This window comes from Spinacia oleracea, chromosome 4 (genome assembly GCF_020520425.1).
Source record: "Spinacia oleracea cultivar Varoflay chromosome 4, BTI_SOV_V1, whole genome shotgun sequence".
Taxonomy (NCBI): Eukaryota; Viridiplantae; Streptophyta; class Magnoliopsida; order Caryophyllales; family Amaranthaceae; genus Spinacia; species Spinacia oleracea.
Window position 1 is genome coordinate 186,293,664 of NC_079490.1, and position 14,507 is coordinate 186,308,170.

Consider the following 14,507-nt stretch of genomic DNA (forward strand, 5'->3'; position numbering starts at 1 on the left):
ATCGATATAAAGGAAAAATAAATTAAAATATTAAGATTTTAAACAAGTATAATAGGATATATATATATATATATATAAGTTAAATATTTTAAATTCCAATTTAAATAATGACACATAACCATGTCATGTCATCATTGTGACACAGTTTAAAGGTCGCAAAATACTCCGTAGTACGTCAAAGGAAGATTCTTGATTAATTTAAGCCCTAATAATTAGGGTGTTGTCAACATTACGAGTAGTTAGTCATAATTATTAGATTTGACTTTACTAACTCTCTCTCTCTCTCTATTTTTTAGCCTATTTTCTAGCCAATTGGACTTCCTTCTACAACAACTTGCACTTATTTGATTCTACTATGAACAAATACGGAGTATTTTACTATTCAAATATCTTGTATTCACAATCACCCATCCTAGTCAATCACCATACATCACAATCCCAGTTGAGTTAAATAAACCATTTCGTTTAAATGTAATTGTCATATTACCAATTCAATAAAAAAAAACAGAATTAACACGAGACATGATAATATGTTCAATGTTTCGCCTTCAGGCAAAGGGTGAAGCTGTATGTTTTTTTTTTTTTTTTTTTTTTTGGTGTACCATCCGGTTCATCCTTAGGGCTAATTCGGATTCGGGGCGAGTTTTGAGTGGATAGGTTCCATTCCCCTCCCAATTGTTGTTGCGGGGGATCGAACACGGGTCCTCCCTACCAAGTTCAGCCTCAATCACCACTGAACCAACAGTCAATTGGTGAAGCTGTATGTTACATAACCAAAAACTCTTTTTTTATTTGTAGTTTTAGTTTTTGTGGGTTTGGTAGCAAAATTGGTATGAGAATGTATCTTGAATCTCTTAATTGTATGATCTCTACTCTATATGTGCTTGTATTTACACGGATGAACGCCATATTCTTCCTTCTAACGATATGACTATAAGAGAGACGTCATCATGGTACCTTCGACGTTCTCCCTGTGGGATTTCTAGCAAATCATAGAAATCCATTCCTGCAACCAAAAAACATATCACAGTAGAAGATTTTAGTTGTTAATACTAGGAATTTTTCATATTTACCACTTTTAAGTTTCATGTTTTTGTATTTACCACCTTATAAAATGTTATTTCACATTTACCATCTTAATTTTATGAAAAGTTTCGTATTCACCCCCTTTTAACGAATTTCATCAGATTTTTCATCCATGTGAACTCCACTTAACCAACTTCTTTAATTTTCCTCATCTTTTAGTAGGTTTTCAATTGAAGAAGTTGGTTAAACAAGGTTCACATGGGCCGAAAATTTGATGAAAACCGCTAAGAGGTGGTGAATTTAAAATATTTCATAAGATTAAGGTGGTACATATGAAATAACATTTTATAAGGTGGTAAATACAAAAACATGAAACTTAAAAGGTGGTAAATATCAAAATATCCTTAATACTATAACAACTCTATGAGATTTATGCATTACATTTTACATACCGGCTTTTTTAGCAGCTCGAAACAAAAGCTCTTCTATGAGATGTTGAGCAGGATCTCCTTTAGGTGTGGATGCCATGAATAGCTCGACTTCAGACACGACTTCATCGTTGGTCAAGTACTGGTAAAGTCCATCAGAAGACAAGATCAAGAACTTGTCCCTTGGGCTTACTTTGTGATGGTGTAGTGATGGTGAACATGTTAGATATGGTGAGTTACCAATGTACTCAATTCTGAACGTCTCTAGTAAGGCCTCATTCCATTTCGCCTGTTTAAACACCCAATCAACTTTATCAATTACTCCCTCCGTCCCGGAATACTCGACCCGATTTGACCGGCACAGAGTTTAAAGGACTTGAATTGACTTATTTAATTTAATAGGTAGTACTACCTCCGTTTCAGAAAGTTCTTTACGCTTTGGAAAATGTGTCCAAAGTATAAAAACTTTGATCGTAAATTTTCACCATTATATACATCAAAACGTTACATGTAAGATCTTATTAGATTAGTCTCGAGATGTATTTTCAGAATATCAAATTTTTATAATTTTTTCACATACAAAATGGGATATATTATTAGTTAAATATTGCATTGGAGTCCGTGCAAATAGTAACTGTAAAGATCTTTTTGAAACGGAGGTAGTAGTTGATAGTGGGGTGTTATTTTAATGTAGTTAGTGGAAAATGTGTAAAGGGTGGGGTTGGGGGAGAGTAGGGGTTGAATTTTTAATTATTTTTTGTATGGAGTAGGGGGTAAGTGGGTTAATAGGGGTGGAGTGAGAAATAATATAATATTGTTAGAATATTTCCATTTTTAGAAACAGGTCAAGTATTAAGGGACGACCCAATAAGGAAAACAGGTCAAGTATTCCGGGACGGAGGGAGTATTTCTAAAATGCATGCAGCTAGATGAATTTTTATGATTCTAGGCTAATTGTTGGGTGGAGTGGAGTACCTGCTTCAGAAATCCTGCACCGAATGCACGAGTGACCTTTAAGGATCCCTTGACACGATTGTTTACCACCGCGAATGGATCATCCATGTGTTCTCTTCTAATTCTTTGAATTTCCTGGAACAATATTCAACCATAATTGCATAAGAATGCCATTGTTTTTTTTAATCAATCCAATAACGTACTAGTCAAATTACACTATCAACGTGACTACTAGGCCTGGTTATCGGGCGGGGCGGTTCAGGGTCGGTGCGGGTCAAAAGAGGGTCGGGTATTGAAAGGGTCATTTTTAGAGGGTCGGTAATGGGCGGGTCAAAAGCGGGTCGCGGGTCATTATTGGGCGGGTCAATAAACGAGCAATGAAAAATGAAAAACAAAAGAGCCATGTGCAAATACAAGTAAATACGAAGCTATGCATGTAATTTTTTGTATCATTACTATTTTTATTTTCAAACTAATTGTAGTATAAGTTTGACCCTATAATGACCCTGTCCAATAAAGGCCATGTCCAATAAGAGCCATGCCCAATAAAAGCCCTATTAACTTGACCCTAACCCTATATCCATTGGACTACCCTGTCCAATAACCAGGTCTAGTGACTACTAATAATTGTTGTAATGCAAAACATAACAATTGAAATCTGAAAATCCTACCAATGCTATATGAAGGTAAGATGAAAAAAAACAAGAAAGAGTTGATCCATGAATACCTCTTTGACATAGGTATTGTGATCCAGCGTTAACTGAAGGGAAGAAATATGAGGAAATTCGTCAAAAGTCTCAGGTTCAGCAGCCGGTTTTTGGCCTAAAACTGCTCTACTATCACCAACATTCATCAAGTAGATATCTTCTCCCATCATCAACATAGCCAAAACACAAGAACCCATCAAAGAAAGCTCTGGGTTTTCCTTCACCATCTTATCTGCAATGTCCAGATACGCTTCCTCCGTCTTCCTTAAGGCATTCGAAAGCGCCTTTAGAACATCCAAATGCTTGGTTTTATGCCATGAATTCATACTCATACTCATACTCATACTCATACTCATACTCATACTCATTTGGTTAAGTTTCTCCCTTACCTTTTCATCTAGCTCCAGTATCTGCATATTCACATTATTATTATTATTATTATTATTATTATTATTATTATTATTGCTATTCCTACTTCTATTCCTTTTCCTTTGCCTTTTCTTCATACATAAATCATCATTCTCACACATTCCATTGTTGATCCCTTCACATTTATCAACACACCAAGAACAGCTACAATCCAATCCACTCAACCTTCTGACGCAATCGTTGACCTCATCATCAAAGAGTTGGTTAGTTCCCATACTCGAATCCTTGGATATAGTGGATTGATTCGAGGCTGAAACAGATTCCGGTTCCATTTCCGATCTACTATCATGTAGCAAACCCTTTAACTCTTTAAGGACAGCACAATAGAGATTAGACAACAAGAAATCAGGAGCATCTGGGCCATTAAACCCATCATATATCCCTACAAAAATCCATCCATGATCTTCAGAAATCGCAACCTGAACTCGATCTTCCCCTGCTTTCCCCTGCGCCCATTGAACATTATCAACCTCGTCATCATCTCCTTCTTCCAATAAACTCATTTGACAGCTGAAATTCGCAACACTGCTGCTCTTCCCAACACTGTCATTGTTATTATGGTAGCTTTCAGATCCTCTAATGGAATCATACCCTGTTTTCTGACTCCCTTTCCCATTCCCATTTCCCCAAATAGCATTCAAGATGGAATTTTTTATCCCTTTTATAGAACCCCATTTGTTAAACTCATACTTGGACTTAATCTTCTCCAATTTTGGATTACTCCTTTGTTGATCAATTGGTCCAGAGAGGACCCCTCTTTCGATCGGACCCGATAAGAAACCTCGTTCGATCAAGTCGGAACCCGAACCCGAGTAACGACTCAAAGGAAGTGGACCGGAATTGATGAGATTCCGAGGAATGGGTTGCAGAGGAATTGAGGCGAAAGAAGAGGAACTCTCAAATGAAGAAGCACGATCCATTGTGGATGGGTAGGCATCTAAAAGCAGAGAAGTAGATAGAGGAGTTGAGGTGTTGGCACTTATTGAAGCGCCTGAAATAGTTCTGAAAAACGGAGTCACTTTTGTGCTGCTGATACTTGACGGCGGTGATGAGGTGGTGGTTGATGTAAGGCTTCCGCTGAAGAATTGGTGGTGGTGATCAGGCGGTGGGATGTAACAAAAAGAGTGGCCTAAGCCTTCATCGTGAAGAGGGTTGTTAAGGACAACCGTGATATCGTGTCGTTGGGAGATATCTCCACCGCCGCTGGCTGGGCAGAGACACGGCGTTAACTTCCCAACCGCATTACCCATTGTTTTATAATTTTTAAACCAGAACAACAAACAATTAAATAGAACAATCTTTAAGGGAGTAGATAATCGTTGTTGTTGTTCATTTTTTTGAGCAAATTAGTGTGAGAAATATAGAGAGAGAAAGTGATTAGAGTATAGAGAGAGAATGAGGAGGAGTTATGTCACGTATGTGTGTTTGGGGAGAATCAAGAAGAAGAAGGAAAGGGAGAGAGAAGAGTTGACTTTTGGAGATAGTGGGTAATGAGTTATTTGAAAATATAAGGAAGGGATATTATTTTATTGGTTTATAATGTTGGTGGGAGTTGACATTTAAAGTTTGTTATAACAAATACTATAAATTAAAGATTAAAGCAAGATGTTGGGGAGGCCGGTGGTTTTGGTGCGTGCTCTAATTTGGATCAACCTTAAGTATATACTCCCTCCGTCCCGTAATACTTGACCTGTTTTTCTTATCGGGTCGTCCCTTAATACTTGATCTGTTTCTAAAAATGGAAATATTTTAACAATATTATATTATTTCTCACTCCACCCCTATTAACCCACCTACCTCCTACTCCATACAAAAAATAATTAAAAATTCAACCCCTACTCTCCCCAAACCCACCTCTTAACCCACCTCCCACTAACTACATTAAAATAATACCCCACTATCAACTACTACCTATTAAATTAAATAAGTCAATTCAAGTTCCTTAAACTCTGTGCCGGTCAAACCGGGTCGAGTATTCCGGGACGGAGGGAGTAGCATATTCTTCTTTATTTTAAACCATTCTAACTTTCTATTTAAATAAACAATCATCTAGCTAGTGTTTTTGGTAAAAAAATTTTTTGATAGGTTTTATGTTGTGGTCTTTTAGAGTTTAGTAAATTTTTTGACGGTTTTATGCTGTGGTCTTTTAGAATAATTAAACAAAATCCCATATTAATATGTTATTTTTTTCTTATGGGTTGGAAATAATTTGGAAGATTTTCTAATTCAATCGTGAATAGTGTCAAAATTTTAAATTGGAACATAATTATGGAACAGAAAGAGTATATATTATGTAATGTAATTATGAATAAAATTAAACAAACACATTATTATTATTATTATTATTATTATTATTATTATTATTATTATTATTATTGTTGTTGTTGTTATGTTGTTATTATTATTGTTATTATTATTATTATTATTATAATTATTAATGTAATTTTTGTTGTTGATTTTATGGAAATTGATGGTTGGACAATAATTTGTGCATGACACACAAAAAAAAAGAAGAGGAAAATTGTGTTTTTTTATGATGTTTTTGTGTCATGGAGTGTTAGGAGAGGGGAAGAGGAAGAAAAAGATTGTGAATGATGATGAAGAAGAGATTCGATCAATTCTTGTTTGACTTTTTAATTTTGACTTTTTAATTTTTTTTAGGGAGAAAAATTTATTAGACGGAAAATTCAAGCTTAGGTTGGCAAAGAATGGGTGGGAGTAATACTTTACTATTTTTGAATTGAAGGGGTGTTTTGAACGTGGGGTGCATGTTTTGGAAGAAAAAACTTACAACTTGTCATCATGAAATGGATTTTTTTTAATTATGTTTTAGTTATATAGTTAGGGTGAATAATTAATGTCTTATTAAGGATAAGATGAATATTTGGATTTTGGCTAATGGGTAATTTTGACAGTCAAGCAATGTTCAAGCCCACGTGTAATCATCATTCATCAATAATTCTCATGACAAATTATATATTTTTTCATTTCAATGGTAACACACTAATAAACATCTATAAGGTGCACCCATATTATTATGTGTTAGATAATGTTGTTATAAAATGTATAATAGACTAATAGTGTACCAAAATAATGATCTTTGTATATATTGAGGTTTTGTTTGACTAAAGTGGTATGGAGTAGTTGTCTTTATTTTTAATTTACCACAACAAAAATGAAGTGCGTCTCGGATTATTCATAATGGTATTATTTGTCATCATATAAGTAAATGCGTGTGAAATCTAATGCATTAGCAATATGAAATGCACATGTAAGACTATCCTAACTTCCGTTTACTTTTCCTTAAAAAAAAAATGAAATGCACATGTACGTGATGTCAACTCTGAATTCGAATTTCCAACTTGGTACGTTACAATAATTTGTCATTCAATTTAGAAGAAAAACTAGTTTTTAATCCCGGGCGATGCCCCGGGTCATTACCTTAAAAATCATATTTATTTCATTATGCGATAGATGTTGGTTTAGTTCTTTCTTTTCTTTCTTTATTTTTTAATTTTTTAATTTTTTAATTTTTTTAAATGACAGGGCATGGCATTGAGCCATTGATAAACAACCAAAACCAACCAAAACCAACCAAAACCAAAACCAACTATCAAAAAGAAAATTAAAAAATTATCAAAAAAAACTATCAAAAAAAAAAACAAAAAAAACAAACAAAGGCAACTATCTTTTACTACCACTACTCCACTACCACTACCACTACCACTACCACTAATCCTAAGAAAACACACTCAAACAACACAGATCACTCAAACAACACAGATCATTCTTCAAGATTTCTAACCCATAAAAAATGGAGTCAATTGGTGTGCTATTAGCGTGCCCAATGAACTCCTACCTTGAAGAGGAGCTCAACAAACGCTACAACCTCTTCCGCTTCTGGAACTTTCCAGACCGCGCTCAATTCCTCTCTCAGCACGCCAACTCCATCCGCGCCGTCGTCGGGAACGCCTTTGCTGGCGCCGACGCCGCCCTTATTGATTCACTTCCGAAGCTCGAGATCGTCTCGAGTTTCAGCGTTGGGCTTGATAAAATTGATTTGGGGAAATGCAAGGAGAGAGAAATTAAGGTCACCAATACCCCTGATGTGTTGACTGATGATGTTGCAGATTTGGCAATTGGGCTTATGCTTGCTGTTTTAAGGAGGATTCCTCAGTGTGATCTTTATGTCAGAAATGGGTTGTGGAAGAAAGGGGATTTCCGATTGACTACTAGGGTATGCTAATTTAATTGCCACTATTTTTTTTGTATAAATAGAATTAGGTTTTGATTCATCCGTCTATTGATTGATGGTTAATGTCATTTTGTTGAAATTGAATTGGTTATGCTTTTTGAGTAGAAAGGGAACTAATGTCGCATTGATTTTGGATTTGGGTTTGTATTCTTTGTAATTGTTTACATTCGTTGAGGTTGAATTGATTATGCTTTGGTGTGATTTAAGTAGAAAGAGAACCAATATAAGATTAGAAGTCGGGTTATCATTTTCGTGTTCGGGGTCGTAATCTGAATAAAAAGGGAACTGTTATCACATGGAATTGGTTATTCTTTGGTGTATTGCAATTATGTTGAGATTGAATTGGTTTGGCTTTGGTGAAACCAACATCATATCTGTTTTCGGGCTGTCAGTTTTGTTGTTGTTTAGTAGTATTGATCAATGTTGAAATTCCATTAGTTTGAATGTCGATTATTTATTATTTTTGTGTGTTGTTGTGTGGAGATTGTTATGGTTTGATCAAGGAGACTGAGTTTGCTACTTCCGAAGTTGTTATTTTTCAGTCCCCCCTTTTTTTCCAGCTGAATTTGTTACTTTTGATTGTTAGCTCACTAGCTGACTTCGAAGTAAACCTGTAGACTGCATAGCTGCGGGGGTTCTCGTAGTAGGGATATCTGCCTTTTATATTTTTTCCAAGGCTCCAAGTCTCATATAGTCATATGACATATTGACATGGTCATCTTCTTGTTACCTTTGATTATTGAAACTAGACTGCGAGTTTCTATACCATTGCCACTACTCATGTAGCACCAAGCTTATAAAAAAGTCAGAAATTCTGCCATGAAGTGTTTGTAGTTTTATACTTAGTTGTTGTAATGAAACTTGAGAGCATGAGCATACGAGTTGATGTTTAAAATGCCAAATCTAACCATAGAACTTCGTGTTCATGGGATATAAGTCTGTTTCTTTTTCCAAAACTTCACAATAGTATGGTGACTTTGATACTGCAGTTGTTTGAATGGTCTTAAATTCTTTGTTGCTTTGTGTTGAATGGCATCCTCTTGAGTTTTTGTTTAGTGTTAGTGTTACTCATTTGCTGTTACCTTTTCGGTCCTTGGTCAACTAAGTCAGAAAGAAGCTTACTGATTCTTGCATAGGAGGCTGCTACTCTGCTAGTAGGAAAACTTTGTAAATGTATTTATCTTGATGTTAAGACTTATTAGTCTTTGATTGCTTTTTATACCTAATTTAGGAATCCAGATTCCTCAGGGTTCATTATATCAACACCAAACATTTAGCTGATACTGTCATCGTCATCCACAAAAGTAGGAGGAAAAGACTTGGGCTTGAAATTCATGTCAATGCTTAACCTGATACTCTGTTTCTCCGTGTAAATTTCTCTTTGTGTTTGTTGTTCTTTTGCATCTAAGTTTTCTGTCTTTAGTGTCCTAGAAATTTTTTCTTTCAAAACAACAAGGTTTGCCTACCCTCGAGATGTTCAGGCTGTCTTTGTGGAGATAATTGTGAAGTTAGAAAGCATTAGAAACTTAATGTTGATTAGAGTATAAGACTACATCGATAGTTCAGCCTACCGTGAAGCTGTTACTAGTTGGGTAACTTGGGCATGCTTTTACCTGTTGTGGGCATATCTAATACCTGTACGGATATACTGATGTCCTCCACCAAATCCAATTATTTATAAATTGCTCCTTGCCGTTGATCTGGAGGCTTTACATAGAAAATATGCCAGTCAGAAAGACCAGTGTAGAAAAATTGTTATACCTTTTGTTGGATCTCTCATTGCCTCATTAGTGTCTATAAGACTATAACAAGATGCAATTACAATACTCCCTCTGTCCCTATTTACCCCATTTGCCATTTTAGTCCGTCCCGAAAAGATTGCCCCTTTGCCATAAATGTTCTGGGACCACAACTTTATTCTCACATAAAAGAACGTTTCGCCCACCACTTTTGTCTCTTCACTCACCCATTTCTTAATAAAGCACATTTGCTTCATGGGGCAAACAATAAGGGACAGAGTGAGTACTTGTATTAGGGATTGATCCTCTGGTATCTGTTTGACTAAATCTATTGCCACTACATATGTACTCCCTCCGTCCCTAAAAGATTGTCTCATAACCAATTTTCACTTTATAAGGATAGAAGGCAAAAGAAAAGCAAGTGGGTTGGTAGTATTGTCTTTTTGCTAATTCAAATAATGGACTGTGAGTGAAAAACATGTGAGGACCACATACTATAAATGGTATGGGGCAAACTCAAAGAAATTAGGGCAATCTTTTAAGGACAGAGGGAGTAGTAATTACATTCATATCCATGAGTGTTCGTTGAGTAAGAGTTCAGCACTAATTACTCTTTTTTATTTGTCTTTCCAGTTTAGTGGCAAAAAGGTTGGAATTATCGGTTTGGGCAGGATTGGTGCTGCAATTGCCAAGAGAGCTGAAGCATTTGAATGTCCAATTTCTTACTTCTCTAGAACTAAAAAAGCAGATTCAAATTACACTTACTACCCTAATGTAATCGAACTCGCCTCTAATAGCGACATATTAGTAGTTGCTTGTGCCCTAACAGAAGAAACACGGCATATCGTCAACCGTGAAGTCTTAGACGCTTTGGGTCCTAAAGGTGTCCTGATAAACATCGGAAGGGGCCCGCATGTAGATGAACCGGAGCTCGTAAAAGCACTTGTTGAAGGCCGAGTAGGTGGGGCCGGGCTTGATGTGTTTGAAAATGAACCTCATGTTCCTGAAGAGATGTTCAAGCTTGATAATGTAGTGCTCTTGCCTCATGTTGCAAGTGGAACTGTCGAGACTCGTACCGACATGGCTAATGTCGTTCTTCGGAACTTGGAGGCTCATTTCAATGGCAAACCGCTGTTGACGCAAGTTGTTTGATGGTTCTGTGTAGTCTTTTGCTATTGATTCTGAGCATGGGTGTATTATATTTGCAAATTGAATACCTTGCTTAAATAAACATTTTGTTAACCCATATCAGATTTGCTGAATACCTTGCTTTTTTCTGACGATGAAGTTATCTCTAATTAGTTTAAGCACTCCTACAGTCCTATTGTTGAATAAGAAAAGAAAAAGAAAAGGATTATTCTTTTGGTGCTCGTAAGGCTTCCCAGTTTGGTCTCCCATTTGAATAAGTTATGGCCGTTATAGAAGAATTGAACAAGTTTGTGACCAAATCGACACAAGTCATCAAATACAGGTTTTTTTTTTAAGTACCAACAAAGAGTATATCAGTACTTAAGGGTTGTTAAGGAGTCGAGTCTGCTCGCGAATTATTCGATGTCCGGTTCGACACAAGTCGGTCAAAGCTCGACTCAAGCTCAGGTTTGTCTCGAGATCTTAACGAGCCAAGCTTGAGATATTAATATCTCGGCTCAAAAGCTCTTGAACAAGCTCAAGTTCTTTTTAATACATGTATTTTTTATAAAATAATTTTTGAATAAATTAATTGTCAATAGATATTTATTTTTAACATATAAAACACGAAAAAATATAATAAACATGTTTTTTAATTAAACATTTGATGATCAATCTCGAATGGGCCTATAGAGCCTAATCGAGCTTCAAGCCAAACCGAGCTTGAACTCGAGACCAATTTCTCAGGCTCGACGAGTTTCGAGCTCGAGCCGAGTCTGAGCTCATGAGCTTAGAGTTGAGCATGTAACGACTCGGTCTCATAACAAAGTGAGTCTTATTACTTATTAGTACTATTACTAGTGTATTATACAGTGTAGACCAATAACACACTAATCAGTACGTATAAAAAATTAATCGGTATAAATAAGAGTCATTTATACCAATTGCCTGTTGGTTTAATGGTGATTGAGGCTGAACTTGGTAGGGGGAACTTGTGTTCGATCTTCCACAACAACAATTGGGAGTGGACTGGAACCTCTACCTAGAACTCGCACCAAATTCGAATTAGCCCTAAGGGTGAAACGGGTGAAAAAAAAAAAAAAAAAAAAATAGAAGAAGATGACATGTTTTTTTCTTTTTTTATAAAAATATATTTTTAATAAGATAAAAGGGTAGTTATGGCTTTTCCAATTCTGCAAAAAGAAATTAATTTCTGCATTGAGGAACTATGTAAGCAACCTGAGCATAATCCAACCAAAAATGGAGTCCATAGGAGTGCTAATGACTTCTCCAATGAACACTTACTTAGAACAACAACTCGATAAACGCTTCAACCTCTTCCGCTTCTGGAAATCTCCTGACCGCACCCAATTTCTCTCTCAAAACGCCGATTCAATCCGCGCAATCGTCGGAAGCTCCTCCGCCGGCGCCGATGCTTCCCTCATCAACGCTCTCCCGAAACTCGAAATCGTCGCTAGTTTCAGCGTTGGACTTGATAAAATTGATTTGGGGAAATGCAAGGAGAAGGGTATTAGGGTTACGTATACCCCTGATGTTTTGACTGATGAAGTTGCTGATTTATCAATTGGGCTTATTCTTGCTGTTTTGAGGAAGATTCCTCAGTGTGATAGTTTTGTCAGAAGTGGGTTGTGGAAGAAAGGCAAATTTCCCTTAACTAGTAAGGTATTTTTATTAATTGTTTTAATGATTAGCTTGATCATGTTCAATTTGATTAGGTTTTGCAGTTTTGGGATTTCTTATTTTCTTGTATTCGAGCTCGAATTCTCATCTTGATTCTGGAAATGGTTGATAATTAGCTTAACATTCATGAGTTGGTAATGATTTAAATGAACCCTAAAATGTGCTGTATTGTATGTTGACAGTAGATTATGTTTGGTCTTCCTCTGTGAAAAGAATGAAGAATTTGATTAATGGGTGGTAGTTGATGAACATGGGAGTTTTTGCATTTTCGAGTTTTGTAATAAATACAGTAGCTGACTGATAAATGACATGCTTATAGGGTTTGAACTTCTATTGGTGAATGGTGAAACTGGGTGGAGTTTAAGGGTTCATCCCTTTGCTGTGAGCTTGATTAATTAGAAACTCGGAGTTTCGATTTGTTTCTGTGTGTAAATGCTGAATGAAACTATAACTTTGCTTGTATTCATGATAGGAATTCTGCCACTGAAATGGAAGATCTTGGGCATATAATTGTAGACCGTACTGTTTAAATGCTGTTTATATCGATTAGGAACACTGAGATTTAGCTGACTTTTTTCATTAAAAATAGCTCGAATGAGCTGACTGTTCCTTCAAACATTTGAGGCGTATGCCATTAACATCTACTTTGTGATCTTTTCTTAAGTAAGCTGGATTGAAGAAGGATAGGACATTTATTACGCCGTCTTTGTTCAGACATTAAAGCTCATTTAGTAATCTGGAACTCAAATGCCGTGTGTTACATACTCCGTTTTAGGAAGTGGGTGTTGTAAGATAGAAGAGGTAACATAATAATCTTGTTTTTGTGTTTGGTCCTTGAATAGCTTGTCAATACGGTGCTTGTATTAACATGGTGATCATCCTCTGTGTTTATGGTTTTTTGTTCATCGTTGTTTTGCTATTTTGTTTTCATCCACATTCTGTGACTCCAATGTCATGAAGCAATTGTTTTTTTCTAAATTAATGCTTATTGGATGAGTTTGCAATAGAAATCCCTAGACAGGTATCTTGATCTTTAGCATGCCATGAACCTGCAACTAGTTTGTGTATATGATGGGGCTGTTAGGAATTGTTGGCCTACTGCCAAGTTTTGTTCTTACCATCTTATTTAAGGCTTCGACTTATTTTGACTTATTTCAAACAAAATAAGTCTAGTTAAGCTCAGATAATATAAGTTCAGAAAAAATAGTTCTTTTTCCAGATATTTTTAGACACAAACAAGTTTATTTCAGAAACTTTTCAGATAAATTATTAAGTTCGGTTAACTTATGATAAGTTCAGTTAAGTTCAGATAAGTTCAGATAATATAAGTTATGACAAAATAAGTCGAATAGAACGGACACAACAATTGTTTTCTGATCAAGACACTCTGCTAACCGTTTTCCTCACGCTTTGTCTTGATCATTTCAGTTTGGTGGGAAAATAGTTGGAATCATTGGTCTAGGAAGGATCGGCATTGCGATCGCTAAGCGAGCTGAAGCATTCAACTGTCCGATTTCTTATCACTCCAGAACAAAAAAAGCAGAATCTAATTACACTTACTACCCCAGTGTTCTTGAACTTGCCTCAAATTGTGACATACTAGTAGTTGCATGTGCCCTAACCGAAGCAACACGGCATATTGTCAACCGTGAAGTCATGGACGCTTTGGGCCCTAAAGGTGTCCTAATTAACATCGGAAGAGGACCTCATGTTGATGAACTCGAGCTGGTAAAAGCACTTGCTGAAGGCCGACTAGGTGGGGCCGGGATTGATGTGTTTGAACACGAGCCTAATGTTCCGGAAGAGTTGTTCAAACTTGATAATACAGTGCTCTTGCCTCATGTTGGAAGTGCAACAATGGAGACCCGTACTGATATGGCTAATCTTGTTCTTGGTAACTTGGAAGCTCATTTCAATGGCAAACCATTGTTAACCCCTGTTGTTTGATTTTGTGAAGGTCTGTTTATGTAACATAGGTTAAGTATTTAATGTATTATCAGGAAATAACTTCTGCCATGAACATGTTGTTGATAGTTACTTGAACATTACGTTGCATGAATCATCTTGTAATTCCTGGATGTCTGGGTAAATAAAATGTATCTTGTTCAGTTGTACCATATGCCTATTTTGTTTTGATAGA

At 36.1% G+C, this 14,507-nt stretch overlaps 2 protein-coding genes across 2 annotated transcripts; one reads left to right on the forward strand and one right to left on the reverse strand.

The window, feature by feature from the left end:
* Positions 1–132: 132 nt before the first annotated feature.
* LOC110801781 (probable protein phosphatase 2C 4) lies at positions 133–5,028 on the reverse strand. The gene is made up of 4 exons (XM_022007199.2): positions 3,136–5,028; positions 2,430–2,543; positions 1,479–1,743; positions 133–1,006 (listed from the first exon to the last, which is right to left on the reverse strand). Exons 1-4 carry the CDS (start codon positions 4,792–4,794, stop codon positions 891–893), a joined length of 2,154 nt encoding a protein of 717 aa, XP_021862891.2. The 5' UTR covers positions 4,795–5,028; the 3' UTR covers positions 133–890.
* A 2,216-nt stretch (positions 5,029–7,244) lies between these two features.
* Positions 7,245–14,484, forward strand: LOC110801736 (uncharacterized). The gene is made up of 4 exons (XM_022007147.2): positions 7,245–7,781; positions 10,172–10,681; positions 11,843–12,349; positions 13,796–14,484. The coding sequence occupies exons 1-4, from the start codon at positions 7,359–7,361 to the stop codon at positions 14,312–14,314; spliced, it is 1,959 nt and encodes a 652-aa protein (XP_021862839.1). The 5' UTR covers positions 7,245–7,358; the 3' UTR covers positions 14,315–14,484.
* Positions 14,485–14,507: the final 23 nt, after the last annotated feature.